Source organism: Palaemon carinicauda, unplaced genomic scaffold (assembly GCF_036898095.1).
Source record: "Palaemon carinicauda isolate YSFRI2023 unplaced genomic scaffold, ASM3689809v2 scaffold192, whole genome shotgun sequence".
Taxonomy (NCBI): Eukaryota; Metazoa; Arthropoda; class Malacostraca; order Decapoda; family Palaemonidae; genus Palaemon; species Palaemon carinicauda.
In genome coordinates, this window is record NW_027169502.1 from 120,464 (window position 1) to 135,183 (window position 14,720).

Below are 14,720 nucleotides of genomic sequence, written 5' to 3' on the forward strand. Positions count from 1 at the left end.
AGAACATAACATAACGTTGGGAAGTCTGATAAATTTTAGCGACCGAATAACAATCAGCAACAAACTTGCCTGCTAAATTGGAATGTGATAATGCATTGCCAAGCCTTATATATTTAATAGTCATAAACTCTGTTCGATACAAACTCACTATTAAATAATAATGTGGGAAAGCCTTTTCACGTAAAAAACATCTAAGCAACCTCAACCAAAATAAAACAAAAACTGATAGATACCGATATGCATGCAAAGTTCTTACTTTTCAAGTCCTTGCCAAAACTGACAATTCAATTGACCTAAAACAAAAAAAAAAAACTTATGTTAGAAATAATAAAATTTTTTTACAAAATGCTAATATGAACTTTAGATTCATAATTTGTATACTCCCAGTTATGCAGCATTACGGATTGAATACGGTTTTATTATAAAGCAAATATTGATTGTTGAGGCTTTTCATGAAAAATTAGGTTTTATAAAAAAATGTGCATCTTTTCAACGCTCTGTTCTTTTCGTTTTACCAAAGTTATGTGTTAAATAATGGTCATATTTGTCTGTAAGAACAGTAAACCTTGAAAGTTAATTACCTTATTTATCTTTAGTTTCATCATGCTAACAAGATCCAAGCTATTTAATTTTATGTATAATGAAATAGATTCAACGTTCTTCAAATAAAATGTCAAAGATTGTCGTCGTAAAATGAGTGACGATAAGTTGATGTAAGGGAAATCATTAACCATATGGTTGGCTTGAACTATATTGACAAAGGGGTTGGGGGCGTGAATTAATAATTCTAAAAGCCGCACAGTCACCTCTTCAAGAGGCGTAGTATTCACACGAGAAGGGAATTGTATGGATATTGGATTCCGGGGTCATAAAATTCAGCATAGTCTACACAGTCATGTAAGTTGGATATAACACGTGAGGGAGATGGTAACGGGATAAAGAAAGAGATAGAGATACCAAAGCTTAATCATACACCAGAGGGTACGCTTGCATATATATATATATATATATATATATATATATATATATATATATATATATATATATATATATATATATATATATATATATATATATACACACGAGGTAAGTTCAATAAGTAATGAGAAAATGTCATGAGAGATATTAAATATGATTTTATCGAAAAAGTACTTCATGGTGAAGTACAAATACGTATACTCTATAAAATTACTAATTGACCCCTTCCTATGTTTGCAGATCTAAGTGCAGCTTAGAACGTGGTGGAACCATTGTTATCCTGTTTGCCGATCTGTGAACACAATGCAAGATGCAGGCATACTGGGAACATCTTTGCTTTTTTGGGGTCTGTGGGAGGTCGCGTGCTTCCACTGAGCACTCTGACGTTGTTCTCAGGGTCATAGGTGAACACCCAAATCTCGTCACAAGTCATTACCTTATTCAGGAAAACTGAATCAGCCTTTATCATTATGAGGATGTCAGTGCAACATTCCGCACGAAACTGCTTCTGGTCGTCTGAGAGAATCTTCAGCACGAACTTTGCACAGACTTTGTGGAGCTTCAGATCTTCGGTCAGAATTATGTCTACTGTGCAGGAACTAACACCAACAGCTTCAAATATCACCCTCACATATATTCGATGGTCTTGCAACAATAACCTTTGCATTTTCTCAATGTTTTCCTCCTTGTGTGCACTTTTCGGTGCTCCAGATCTGGGTTCATCCTCAACCTGTTCATTTCCTTCAGAAAACCTGTTGAACCACCAATGGAAACTTGCTTGGCTCAACTGTTCATCACCATAGGCCTCCATTAACATTCCATAAGCTTCTTGTTTGGTTTTTCAAGTTTAACACAAAACTGGAAGGCTCAATGTTGCTCCATGTTTCCCTACATGTTCACAGATCGGCAAACCAGATAAATACAGTTCCACCACATTCAAAGCTGCACTCAGACCTGCAAACATAGGAACTTGCCAGTTAGTAATTTCATAGAGTATATGTATATGTACTTCACCAGGAAGTAGTTTTTCGATAAAATCATATCTAATGTCTCTCCTGATATTTTCTCATTACTTATTGAACGTACCTCGTATATATATATATATATATATATATATATATATATATATATATATATATATATATATATATATATATATATATATATATATATATATATATATATATATATATATATATATATATATATATATATATATATATATTGTGTTTATGAATAATTCTCTATCTAAAAAAGACATCTCTGTGTGAGTATAATTTTTCGCTATATTGCACAATTTGTTTTTTACTTTACATTGGAATTTGTATACGAAAAAATGTGTACTGCTGATATGGAACTAAGCAATAGTTTACCTCCAGAGACATGCTTTTGAAACAAAGCTCACTTAAAGGCCGCTCATTAATGGCAGAGACAAGGGACAGTGACAATGCCTTATTTAGCAGGACAATGCCCAAAAGCAGGGGTTCTCAACTAAGGACAAATTTACCCTTTGGCTAAAAAAATAGAATGGCAGTGGGAAGATTAATGGGCGTCTTAACTGGGCAATAATTCTACCATTAACTCTGCCGGCCTTCCCTCTTTTAGGGACATTTTGCCTAATTAGAGAGAGAGAGAGAGAGAGAGAGAGAGAGAGAGAGAGAGAGCGTGTGTGTTTCAGTCATTCCTGTTTCATTCAGGTCCATCTGCTTTGGGCACCACTGAAGGTAAGTATTTCACTAGCTCCTGGACAATGACTTGAGGCAAATTCGGGTTTTCTCTGCTGCTTATTACCTCTGCTTTGTTTGGCTCACTGAACGCTAATGTTTGTAGTCCTTCTAAGGTTCTAGTTCTCGGGGATTTTAATGGTCGTGTTTGAAGACCCACTTTAATGAACTCTGAAGATGTACTTTATACATACGTGGGGATAATAAATTTTGTTCTGTACCAACCGTGTGTCACACGATCGTACATAAATTTTTTTGTATATATTATGCTTGTATCTGCGCTCTTCCTTCGCACTAAAAAGAACCTGAATAAACATGTCTGCGTTTTCCCTCTATAACATTGTCTGTTTCACGAACATGAAAATTCCTGTTGCTTTGAGGTTTTGTATATAAAGGAGAGTGTTCTTTAATAAAGTTACTCAGTTGATTGCATCCTGCCTTTGAGTTATAACCTTCTCTAGGCCGTCACTCCGGGGTCACCAACCAATGTGACGGCTGAGAAAAGGTTATAACTCAAAGGCGGGATACAATCAACTGAGTAACTTTATTAAAGAACACTCTCCTTTATATAAAAAACCTCAAGGCAACAGGAATTTTCATGTTCGAGAAACAGACAATTTTAGAGAGGAAAAACGCAGACATTATATTCTGTTTTATTTTAGAGCGTGGGAAGACCGCAGAATCAAGCATAATATATACAAAATAATTTACGTATGATCGTGTGACACACGGTTGGTACATGGCTTCCCCCCTAAAAATGACATACTGTATATGTTAAATAGGGTGCCCTGATCTAGAGAGGCGAACTGTAGGCTGGTCATCTGGCAGTAGATAAGCAGGTTTTAGACGATTAATGGAGACCCAGTCTTCTTTGCCACGAATGTTTAGTAGGAATGCTTTCAGACTGCATCGGATCACAAGGAAAGGGCACGTGTAAGGGGGCGTTAGCGGTGGCTTGGTAGTGTCGTTCCGCAGGAAGACGTGCGTTGCAGAATGCAAGTCTGTTGGTATGTGATGCTTCGCTGGGGGCTTGTAAATCTGGTGGCACGGAGTAAATTTTCCCACGACGTGACGTATGCGCTGGAGATCATCGGAGGAGGTCGTAGAAGGAAAAAATTTGGCAGGGACGACCAACGGGTCGCCATACACCATTTCAGCTGCCGAGACGTCGAGGGCGTCTTTAGGAGTGGTCCTTAGTCCCAGGAGGACCCAGGGAAGCTGAGTAAACCAGTTGCAATCCTTGCAGCGGGACATCAAAGCTGCTTTGAGGGCGTGATGAAAACCTTCAACCTTTCCATTGGCAGCGGGGTTGTAGGCCGTTGTCTGATGTAGGGTGATGCCCAGGAGATTCGCTAATGAAGTCCAAAATTGAGAGGTGAAAGTGGTTCCCCTGTCAGAAGTAATATGCTCAGGGATACCAAATCTTGCAATCCATCCAGAGAGTAAGGGTAGATGTACATGAGGCGGACGTTGCAATTTCCATGGGAATGGATTCAGGCCAACGGGTGGAGGGGTCGATGACGGTAAACAGATAACGATGTCCTTGTGATGTGGGTAGGGGGCCTACAACGTCAAAGTGAATGTGTGCGAAACGACGCTGAGGTTGAGGAAAGGTGCCCACTCCTGAATCTGTGTGTCGATGTACTTTGGAAGTTTGGCAAGAAGTACAGGCGCGGACCCAATCCTTAGCATCCTAAGAAATGCCGTGCCAAATTAACTATGCCTTCAGCAGCTGTGCAATAGAACGGCACGAGGGATGTGAAAGGCCGTGAATGAAATCAAACACCTGTTGGCACATGGGAGCAGGAATCCAAGGTCGTGGTCTGCCAGTACTGATATCACAGAGGAGGGTGGTGTTGGAGTCTTCTAGGGGGAAGTCTTCCCAACGGAGGAATGTGCAGGATGTCCTACATGCTTGATATTCTGGATCCTGTTGTTGGGCTTCAGCCAGGGCGTTGTAATCCAATCCCAGTTGAATGGCAGCCAACGTGTTTCTTGACAGGGCATCGGCACCGGGATTCATTTTCCCATGGACGTATTGAAGGGTGCAATTGTATTCAGCCACGACGGAGAGATGTCGGCGTTGCCAGGCGGACCAGGCATCAGACTGTAGTGTAAAGGCGTGCACCAGAGGCATGTGGTCTGTGCGAATGACGATGGGCGTACCTTTTAAGAAATGACGAAAGTGACGGACAGCCAAGTGCACCGCCAGCAATTCTCGATCGAAGGTATAATAACGCAATTCTGCCTTGGACAGTTTTCTGCTGAAGAAGGCCAATGGGCGGAGCGAGCCATTGACCACCTACTCGAGTACTGCACCAATAGCGACGTCGCTGGCATCGGGGGAGAGAAGGAGAGGGGCATGTGGGATAGGAAAAGTGAGAGCCGCAGCAGTTTATAGGGCCTTCTTTGCATTGCAGAAGGCCGCTTCTTGAAAGGGACCCCACTTCACGTCCTTTGGCTTACCCTTGAGGGAGGCGTAGAGGGGAGCAAGAGTGGCGGCAATGGCTGGCAGAAGACGGTGATAATAGCTGATCATGCCCAAGAACTCCTGCAGAGCTTTGACGGTCGAGGGCGCGGGGAAGTTCTGAACGGCTGCTACCTTCTCAGGGAGGGGATTGACTTCTTCATGAGTGATGCGGTGACCTAAGAACGACACTTCGTTGGCGCCAAAGGTACATTTGTCGTACTGGACTACAAGGCCGTTTTGTTGCAGGCGGTCGAGCACGATGCGCAGGTGACGGAGGTGTTCCTCTTTTGAGGAGGAGAACACATGTATGTCGTCCACATAACATACACAGAAAGGGAGGTCCCCTAAGATGCCATCCATGAGATGTTGAAACGTGGCCCCATCATTACGAAGGCCAAAACAGGAGTAATTGAAGGTGTATGTACCAAACGGAGAGGTGATGGCGATCTTGGGGATGTCTTCTGGGTTCATAGGCACCTGATAATACCTCTTCAGGAGGTAGAGCGTAGAGAAACCTTCGCTTTGTGCAGGTAGGATGTCACGTCGGCAATGTTTGGTAGGGGGTAGTGATTTGGTTCTGTTTGCTTGTTCAGGCACCTGTAATCCCCGCACGGACGAAGGGAGCCGTCTTTCTTCAGAAGGATGTGTTAGGGTGACGACCATGGGCTGGAGGCCTTTTGGCAAAGGCCCATTTCCTCCATTTCGTCGAACGTCTGTTTGGCAGCTGCCAATCGTTCCGGTGCTAGACGTCTGAATTTTGCGAAGACTGGGGGTCCCGTTGTCTTGATATGGTGATAAATACCGTGCTTGGCCGGAACCGTGGGCGTTTGGCGAAGTTCTAAATGGAAAACTTCCGGGTACGACGTTAGGAGGTGGGCGTAGTCATCCGTGGGTGCGCTGATGTGGAGAGGGAGGTTAGAGTGGGCGGGCTAAAGAGGTGTTGACAAGTACGAGTCTGCGTTGACCAATAGTCGGTGGGCGACATCGACCAGAAGGTGGAAATGAGAGAGGAAATCAACACCGAGGATTGGCATTGTGACGTCAACAACGAGAAACTTCCAATTGAATTTACCGTTTCCGAACGATAATGTGAGGTTCTCGTAACCGTAGGTGGATATCGCAGATCCGTTGGCAGCTACCAAGCGGACGTTGGCAGATGTAGACAGACTACGTCGTGTCTTGAAGAGTTTCCTTGGTGAAAGAGAACGACAAGCACCCGTGTCTACCAAAAATTGCACACCCGTTCCTACATCTTGTAAAAAGAAAAGATTAGAAATACGGGAGGCCACCGCCACGAACGATGGCCTACTTACACGTTTTTTGGCCATTGACAATCCTCGGCATATTTCTTCGCGGTTGCCACGAATCTGAAGTGGTATTAGCAAAACTGCGGCGGAGGGGAGGTAGTAAGTGGCTGTAGAAGTCGTTTGTTGGGGCGCGAGCGATTGGTGGGTGGTGGGTGGCTTTGTCACCGCTTCAGCACGTCACGGGGTAGGCGTGTATATCCTACGGCATTCATGTCAGCTTCGGTTGACGTTAAATAGGCACCCTCTTCGTCAGGGGTGGAGGCGTTGATGGAGGTCTTGAAGTGGCTGTCCATACGGGCGTCGACTTTGGTCATCAAGTCCTTTATGGGTAAACTATCGACATCGGGTATGACAGCGCGTATAAGTCCGGGTAAACGGCGTATCTAAAGGGCACGAAGTATGTTCACCTCACGAGGAGAGCCGTCTGCGGCAGGTTGAAGGCGAGCGATACTGGTCATTTCCCTGAGAGCAAGCGAAGCCCTTTGGTCCCCCAACGGTTGTTGAGAGAGCTGAAAAAGCTTTGCTATACTGGCGACTGGCGACGGCGAGTACTGCTGCAGAAGGTATGTTTTGAGGGCGTCATACGCAATTGGGGTTTCTCCTTGTTCACAAAGCCATTCGGATATTTCTGGGAAGGTGTCCTGGGGTATTGCCGCGAGAACATAATCTGTTTTGTTGGTTGAGCAAGTCACGCCGTTGATGCGAAACTGGACTTCTGCGGGCTGAAACCAAGCAAACGCCTCTCCGCTGGCGAATGACGAAAGTTTCAACGGGGGAGCCGCTGCGCCAACTTCAGTAGAGTCCGCCATAGTACCAACGGTGGAGGGGCGAGGGAGGTGGGGGTGGAAGGCGGTGGGAGCGAGTCGACTTCCGGAGTCACCAATGTGACGGCCGAGAGGATGTTATAACTCAAAGGCGGGATGCAATTAACTGAGTAACTCTATTAAAGAACACTCTCCTTTATATACAAAACCTCAAGGCAACAGGGATTTTCATGTTCGAGAAACAGACAATGTTAGAGAGGAAAAACGCAGACATGTTTGTTCTGGTTCTTTTTAGTGCGAGGTAAGAGCGCAGATACAAGCATAATATATACAAAATAATTTATGTACGATCGTGTGACACACGGTTGGTACAGTTCTAAATGACAACGGTAAACAGTTGGTAAACTTAATCAAGAGCAATGACTTGGTAATAGCTAATCACCTTGCTGTGAATAATTAGCAATTTGAAGGTAACTTTTCGTATGGGCAAAGGTTGAATTAGGTCTCAGAAATAGACTATGTTTATTGGCCACTAAAATGAAAATTAATCTAAAATGTGTTGAAATGAACCACGATGTTCAAAGATCTGATCATACTTTTTTAACTGTTGTTTTAGAATTTAGAACCTTAAGGAAAATGTCAACATCTTTATTGTTAGAGGGCTTCTAATTTGGGAGTTTCTTTAGTTAGGTAAAAAATTAATGAGATAATAGGTTAAACATACCAGTAAGTAAATTTAGAGAACATTCACGCTATTTTAAATACTTATAGTCCTCCGGAAATTGAGAATGACCAAATTAAGGATATTTCCAAAGTAATAACTGACTACTCTAACTTAGAAAATAATCTTGCTAAATATAGGAATAATACATCTCAAAATAATCAGTATGAACGGGACCAAAGACACCCTCAGTTGAAACGCTTGTTAAGCCATGATGATTCGTAGGTGATTTGACCTGCCTTAGATTGGAAGGGGAATGTTTCAAATCAAAGTGATGAAGGCCCGGGAGAATTATTGAACACTAGTGTTTTCCAGGGTGAGGTAAAGTTTGACATTAGTGGTGCACCATGAATTCCAATTTGGGATGATATCTTTGCAACTGGAGAAATAGAATGTGTAGTGGTGAATTTGAAGAAATAATAGGAGTGTTATTGGGATATGTCTTAAGTTATTTGCAGCCTTGCCTACTTCATGGAAATTATTCTTTCTTACTATTTCTAACCAAATATTCCTGTTTACATGTTATCCTTTTCATTGTTGTAGTAATAAAATAATAACCTTGTTCAAAAAATGAAATATATTTGACTGTAGCAATTATCGGGGAATTAGTATTATGAATACACTTGCCAAAATATAAGATATCCTGCTAATAAGTAGATAATCAAGATGGTGTTCCAATGATAAGTGCCAGGCTGGGGTGTAAAAGGGTAGAGGGTATGTTGAGCAAATACTGGAGTTGCGTCTATTAATTGATTTTATTCAATACAAGAATAAGAAGTTATGTGTGTTGTTTGTCTACTACAGGGAGGCATATGATAAAGTACCTTGAAAAAAAGATGTTAGAGTATGTGGAGTCGATATATATATATATATATATATATATATATATATATATATATATATATATATATATATATATATATATATATACTGTATATATATATATATATATATATATATATATATATATATATATATATATATATATATATATATATATATATATACTGTATATATATATATATATATATATATATATATATATATATATATATATATATATATATTATATATATATATATATATATATATATATATATATATATATATATATATATATATATATATATATATATATATATATATATACAGTATATATATATATATATATATATATATATATATATATATATATATATATATATATATATATATATATATATATATATATATATATATATATATACAGTATATATATATATATATATATATATATATATATATATATATATATATATATATATATATATATAAATATATATATATATATATATATATATATATATATATATATATATATATATATATATATATATATATATATATATATATATATATATGCCCACAAATATATAAATGTATACATGTAAATATTTATTTATATATATATATATATATATATATATATATATATATATATATATATATATATATATATATATATATATATATATATTATATATATATATATATATATGCCCACACATGTATAAAGGTATATATGTAAATCTCTCTCTCTCTCTCTCTCTCTCTCTCTCTCTCTCTCTCTCTCTCTCTCTTTATATATATATATATATATATATATATATATATATATATATATATATATATATATATATATATATATATATATATATATATAAATATATATATATCTAACCAAAAACCGATAAATCGGTTAGAACCTTTGACCGGGGACGCCTCTCCATATCATGAAATAAAACAAAGAAAAAAATTTCATCTTTTCAATTGAACGTCTGAGAGAATTGATATAAAAATTTTGACCGAGTGTCACCGGTCGCTTGCTTTTGACATTACCCATAGTCATAAAACAAAACACTGTAATTCGTGATCAATTCATGGAGATAAAATGTAGTATTATACACCTATACTATGCTGAGGAACGCATTATAACTCCAACCTCTGATAGGTATTAACTCTTACTACGTGTTTCCTGTTTCCTACCTTGTTTCTTTTTTCTACCTCTTACCTCTTACCTTCTATATCCTGCATTCTTATAGATATACCTCCTACCTCCTTCATCTTTTATCCTACATCCTATATACTTATACCTCCTACCTCCTACCCTCCACATCCGACCTTCTACCCCTTACATCCTACCCCCTATATTTTACCTCCTACCTCCTACATCATACCTCTTATCTCCTACCTCCTACATAACATCTTGCCTCTTACCCCCTACTTCTTACCGCTTACCTCTTATAAGAGGTACATCTCTTACCTCCTACCCTCAACCTCCTACATCTTTTATCCTACATCCTAGATCTTTATACCTCCTGTAATATATCATTCCAGGTCCAAATAAACGTTGAGGTATATTTTAAGTGCAGTTTATTCCCAGACAAGGATCCATAGTGATACTGACAATTCAGTTACAGAAACTAGACTCGCTGTTATACAGAAAACATCAGAAAACGTTAACAGTACAAACCATAATAAAACCTTAACAGCAGTTCCCCATAACAACAATAAACAACCATTACCATCGAGCGGACATACATAATTATACAACAAACGACTCAAGTATACAACAACTTTTTTTTTTTTTCTTTTTTTTTTAACATTACTCGAGTCATCGTACATATACATAAATAATGATTTACAATACAAAGCGTACAGTGTTCTTCCTCAGTCTGTTACTTCGTCTTGGGCCTTCACTTTCGAGTTCATCTACAGATATATACGTTTCCTCTTTAATATCGCCGCCATGATATTTTCGAAGGTATCTACGATTACGCCAACAAAGTTTTCCACTTGATGAAAGCCTGATGAAATAGCATCTGTTTCTCGGTCCGACCTTGACGATTTCACCGATCCTATCCCATTCTTTCGTTGCAGCGTCTTGTATTCGGACTTTATCTCCTATGATAAACACTTTAAGATCTGTTGCCGATGCATTGTAACGTGTAGTATTAATCCTCTCTTTCTCTCTCCTCCTCATCTCTGCTGCTTCGATATCCTGACTATTATCAGATATGAGAGTGCTATGATGAGATGGAACCAAAGATCTAAGATTATGTCCAAACACCACTTGATTTGGGCTACGTCCATCTGCATTAGGGGTGTTCCTTAATTCCAGCAAAGCCTCATGAAATCGCTCATCCATCGTTGTATTTTCAAGTTTGGTCAACAGATTCTTCACTTTCTTTACAATAACTTCGGCGTGTCCATTGCTACTGGGAAAATGAGGTGAACTTGGACTCCATTTGATTCCTCTTCCCTTCAGGAATCTCTGAAATTCCGTAGCGCTGAACTGAGGTCCCCCATCTGTACGTATCCGTTGAGGGTAACCTGTAAAGGACATCATTTTGATCATTGCATTACAAACTTGTTTTGCCGATGGGCTGTCCTTCCATTGTTGGACCATAGGATATCCACTTAGACGATCGGCGCAAGTCAAAAAATGTTGGCCCTTTAGGTAGAACAAATCTGCAGACACACTTTCAAAGGGACGTGTTGGCAAAGGGTCTGTTTTCAGAGTTTCTTTCCCCAGGCTTGGCAAATTGCGTTGACAAACTTCGCATTTCTCTATCATTTGTGTTATGTTATTGGTGATACCTGGCCAATATACGCACAATCGGGCTCGCTGCTTTGTTCTGGTTATTCCTTGATGGGCTGCATGTAGTCGTTCCAAAACCTCTTTCCTCTTTTGTTTCGGAATAATTAACCTTTTTCCAAACAGGACAAGATCACCATCTATAGGTAATTCATGCCTTATACTTTTATACTGCTTGACACATGGTGGTGAATCGTCATGTTCAACGGTGTCCTCCATTATAGCATGAACCAGCTTTACATAATCTAGATCATTTCGTGCTGTTTCCTGAAGTTCGTCGACAATAAGGTCAACAACTCTTCCGTCATCGTAAAATTCTCTGTCATCACAAACCGATGCAATATAAACAGCCATGACCGTACGCTCATCACATTCCTCTTCAGTTTGATCTGGATCATCAACAGGTGCTCGCCTGAGACAATCAGCTATAGCATGATCACTTCCCTTCCTCCACTCCAATGTGAACTGAAACTGACTCTGTAAATCAGCCTTTAAATTTTGCGGTTTTACGTTTTCAACCTGGTTCAAAGAGTATTTATTAAAAAGTGGTAGAAGTGGGCGGTGATCAGTGATGACTGTAAAATGAGGGAGGCCATGCAAGTATAATTTACATTTCAGTATGGCGTATTTGATAGCTAAGGCTTCAAATTCTATCATGGAATATCTAGTTTCCACGTCCGACAAAAACCTACTTCCACAGGTGATGAGTTTCCATCCTTCTTTGTGTTTCTGAAGTAAGTTGAATCCAAATCCTTTCAGTCTACAGTGATCCCTCGTTTATCGCGGTAGATAGGTTCCAGACGCGGGCGCGATAGGTGAAAATCCGCGAAGTAGTGACATCATATTTACCTATTTATTTAACATGTATATTCGGACTTTTAAAACCTTCCCTTATACGTAGTACTATTAACAAACCACCATTTAATGTACAGAACACTTAATGCATGTACTACAGCACCCTAAACTAAAACAGGCACAAATATTAAAGGCGATTTTATATCATGCGTTTCCTAAACACCTAAAAAGCACGATAAAAAATGGCAACCAATGTTTTGTTTACGTTCATCTCTGATCATAATGAAGAAACAAACTCATTTAGTGTACAGTACATATATATGTATAGGTTAGTTTTTGCATCGATTATATTGATTATACAGTACTGTATGTTGATTTTTTTATTACCAATGTTTTAGTTTACGTATTTTTCTTAGGACTTCCAAATGAAATGTTTTTCTTTATGACGCCGCCTGAAACGACGGCGTGTACGCTCAGTAAACAACCACGCTCAGAACAAACAAGGCATTTAACGCGCATGATGATAGTGATAAATAATGATACAGTACATACAGTATTTACAGTAAAAGCATTTACAAAATATGTTACCTTACAAATATAAATTATACAGTATTGTACGTAGCAAAGCAGGAAAACTATTTACGAGAGAGAGAGAGAGAGAGAGAGAGAGAGAGAGAGAGAGAGAGAGAGAGAGAGAGAGAGAGAGAGAGAGAGAGAGATTGTTTTACGTACGTAAATGTAAATTTTAAACAAAAAAAATATGATAGGTTACAACATGTAGACTTTTAAAACCTTCCCTTTAACTTAATGCATACAGTACGTACAGTACTAAACTATAAAACAGGCACAAATACAGTTTTAGAATGTACAGTAAGAATATTAAAGTAAAAAATAAAGATTGTTACTGTACTCACCACGAAAGAAGTTGAAGAAAAACTTGAATGGTGATGGCGATGAATTTGCTGCACAGTAGAAATGATGATGATGAAGCTGATGATGTGTTCTACTGTGCAGCCAATGATAGTATTTTACGTCTCTTCAAACGGAGGTGTCTTTTCCTGGTACACCTATTCAACTTCTTACTGGGAAACTTCTTCAATTTCTTCCGAAGGCGTACTAGCAGGAGGAACTGGCTCTTTTTTGCGAGGCTGGAAGAACATTGTGATCGGAAGTTGTTGCCGCTGCTTCTTTTTTCGATCCAAGAGCATTTTGTAGGGAGTCATGTCTTCATCGATCTTGTTGCAGAATTGCATCGAGCGAACCATATCCTCGTCCCACTCTTGCAACATTTCTTTCAACTCCTTTGCATGGTTGCAGGCCTTGGCAAGCCATTCTAATGTTAAGCCCGTTTCTTCAACATTTTCTTGGGTCTCTTCCTGGGTATCACTCTCTTCCTCACTTGTCGATTTCGTCAGGTCATCGAGGTCTGCGTCAGTTAGGGGCTGGGAATGGCAGTCCAACAACTCGTCGACGTCTTCAGTCGTCATGTCGCCAAACCCGTCACCTCCAATTATGGCAGCCAACTGCACAGATTTCCGTATTGCAGAGTGTTGGATTTCCGACGGAGTAAATCCCTTGTCGTCGTAAACAATATCGGGCCACAACTTCTTCCATCTCGCATTCACGGTTGCAGGTTTCATCTCTTGAAGTGCCTTCTGAATATTCTGCAGGCACGTGGCTATGGTGTACTGCCGCCAGTACGCCTTCAAGTTAAAATCTTCATCCTCGTCATCTTGGGCAGCATCCACACACGCAACGAGGTCCGCCAAGGTATTCTTCGTGTAGAGGGCCTTGAACGCCCGGATAACCCCCTGGTCCATCGGTTGAATTAATGACGTGGTGTTGGGTGGCAGGAACTCAACCTGAATGCCCTCATGCGACAGGTCAGTTGCGTGTCCACCAGCGTTATCCATAAGGAGAAGGATCTTGAATGGCAAGCCCTTCTCTAAGAGATATTTGCTGACTTGCGGGATAAAACACTGATGGAACCAGTTGGAGGTCAGCATCTTCGTAATCCATGCTTTTTGATTATGCATCCAGTACACGGGAAGGAGATTCTTATTTTTATTTTTCAAAGCACGAGGATTTTTCGACTTATAAATAAGCCCCGGCTTTAAAAAAAATCCAGCAGCGTTGCCACACATCACGAGGGTAACGCGATCCTTGAATGCTTTAAAGCCAGAGGCTTTGGCTTCCTCTTTGAACAGGAAAGTTCGCGACGGCATTCTCTTCCAAAACAAGCCAGTCTCATCCATATTAAAGACTTGTTCCGGCTTGTATCCACCTTCGGCGATAATATTCTTGAACGTCTGGTTCACGTAAGT

General features: G+C 39.6%; 1 protein-coding gene across 1 annotated transcript; it reads right to left on the reverse strand.

The window, feature by feature from the left end:
* Positions 1-1,231: 1,231 nt before the first annotated feature.
* Positions 1,232-1,789, reverse strand: LOC137635888 (protein GVQW3-like). Its single transcript, XM_068368324.1, has one exon. The coding sequence runs from the start codon at positions 1,787-1,789 to the stop codon at positions 1,232-1,234; it is 558 nt and encodes a 185-aa protein (XP_068224425.1).
* Between the last annotated feature and the right edge of the window lie 12,931 nt (positions 1,790-14,720).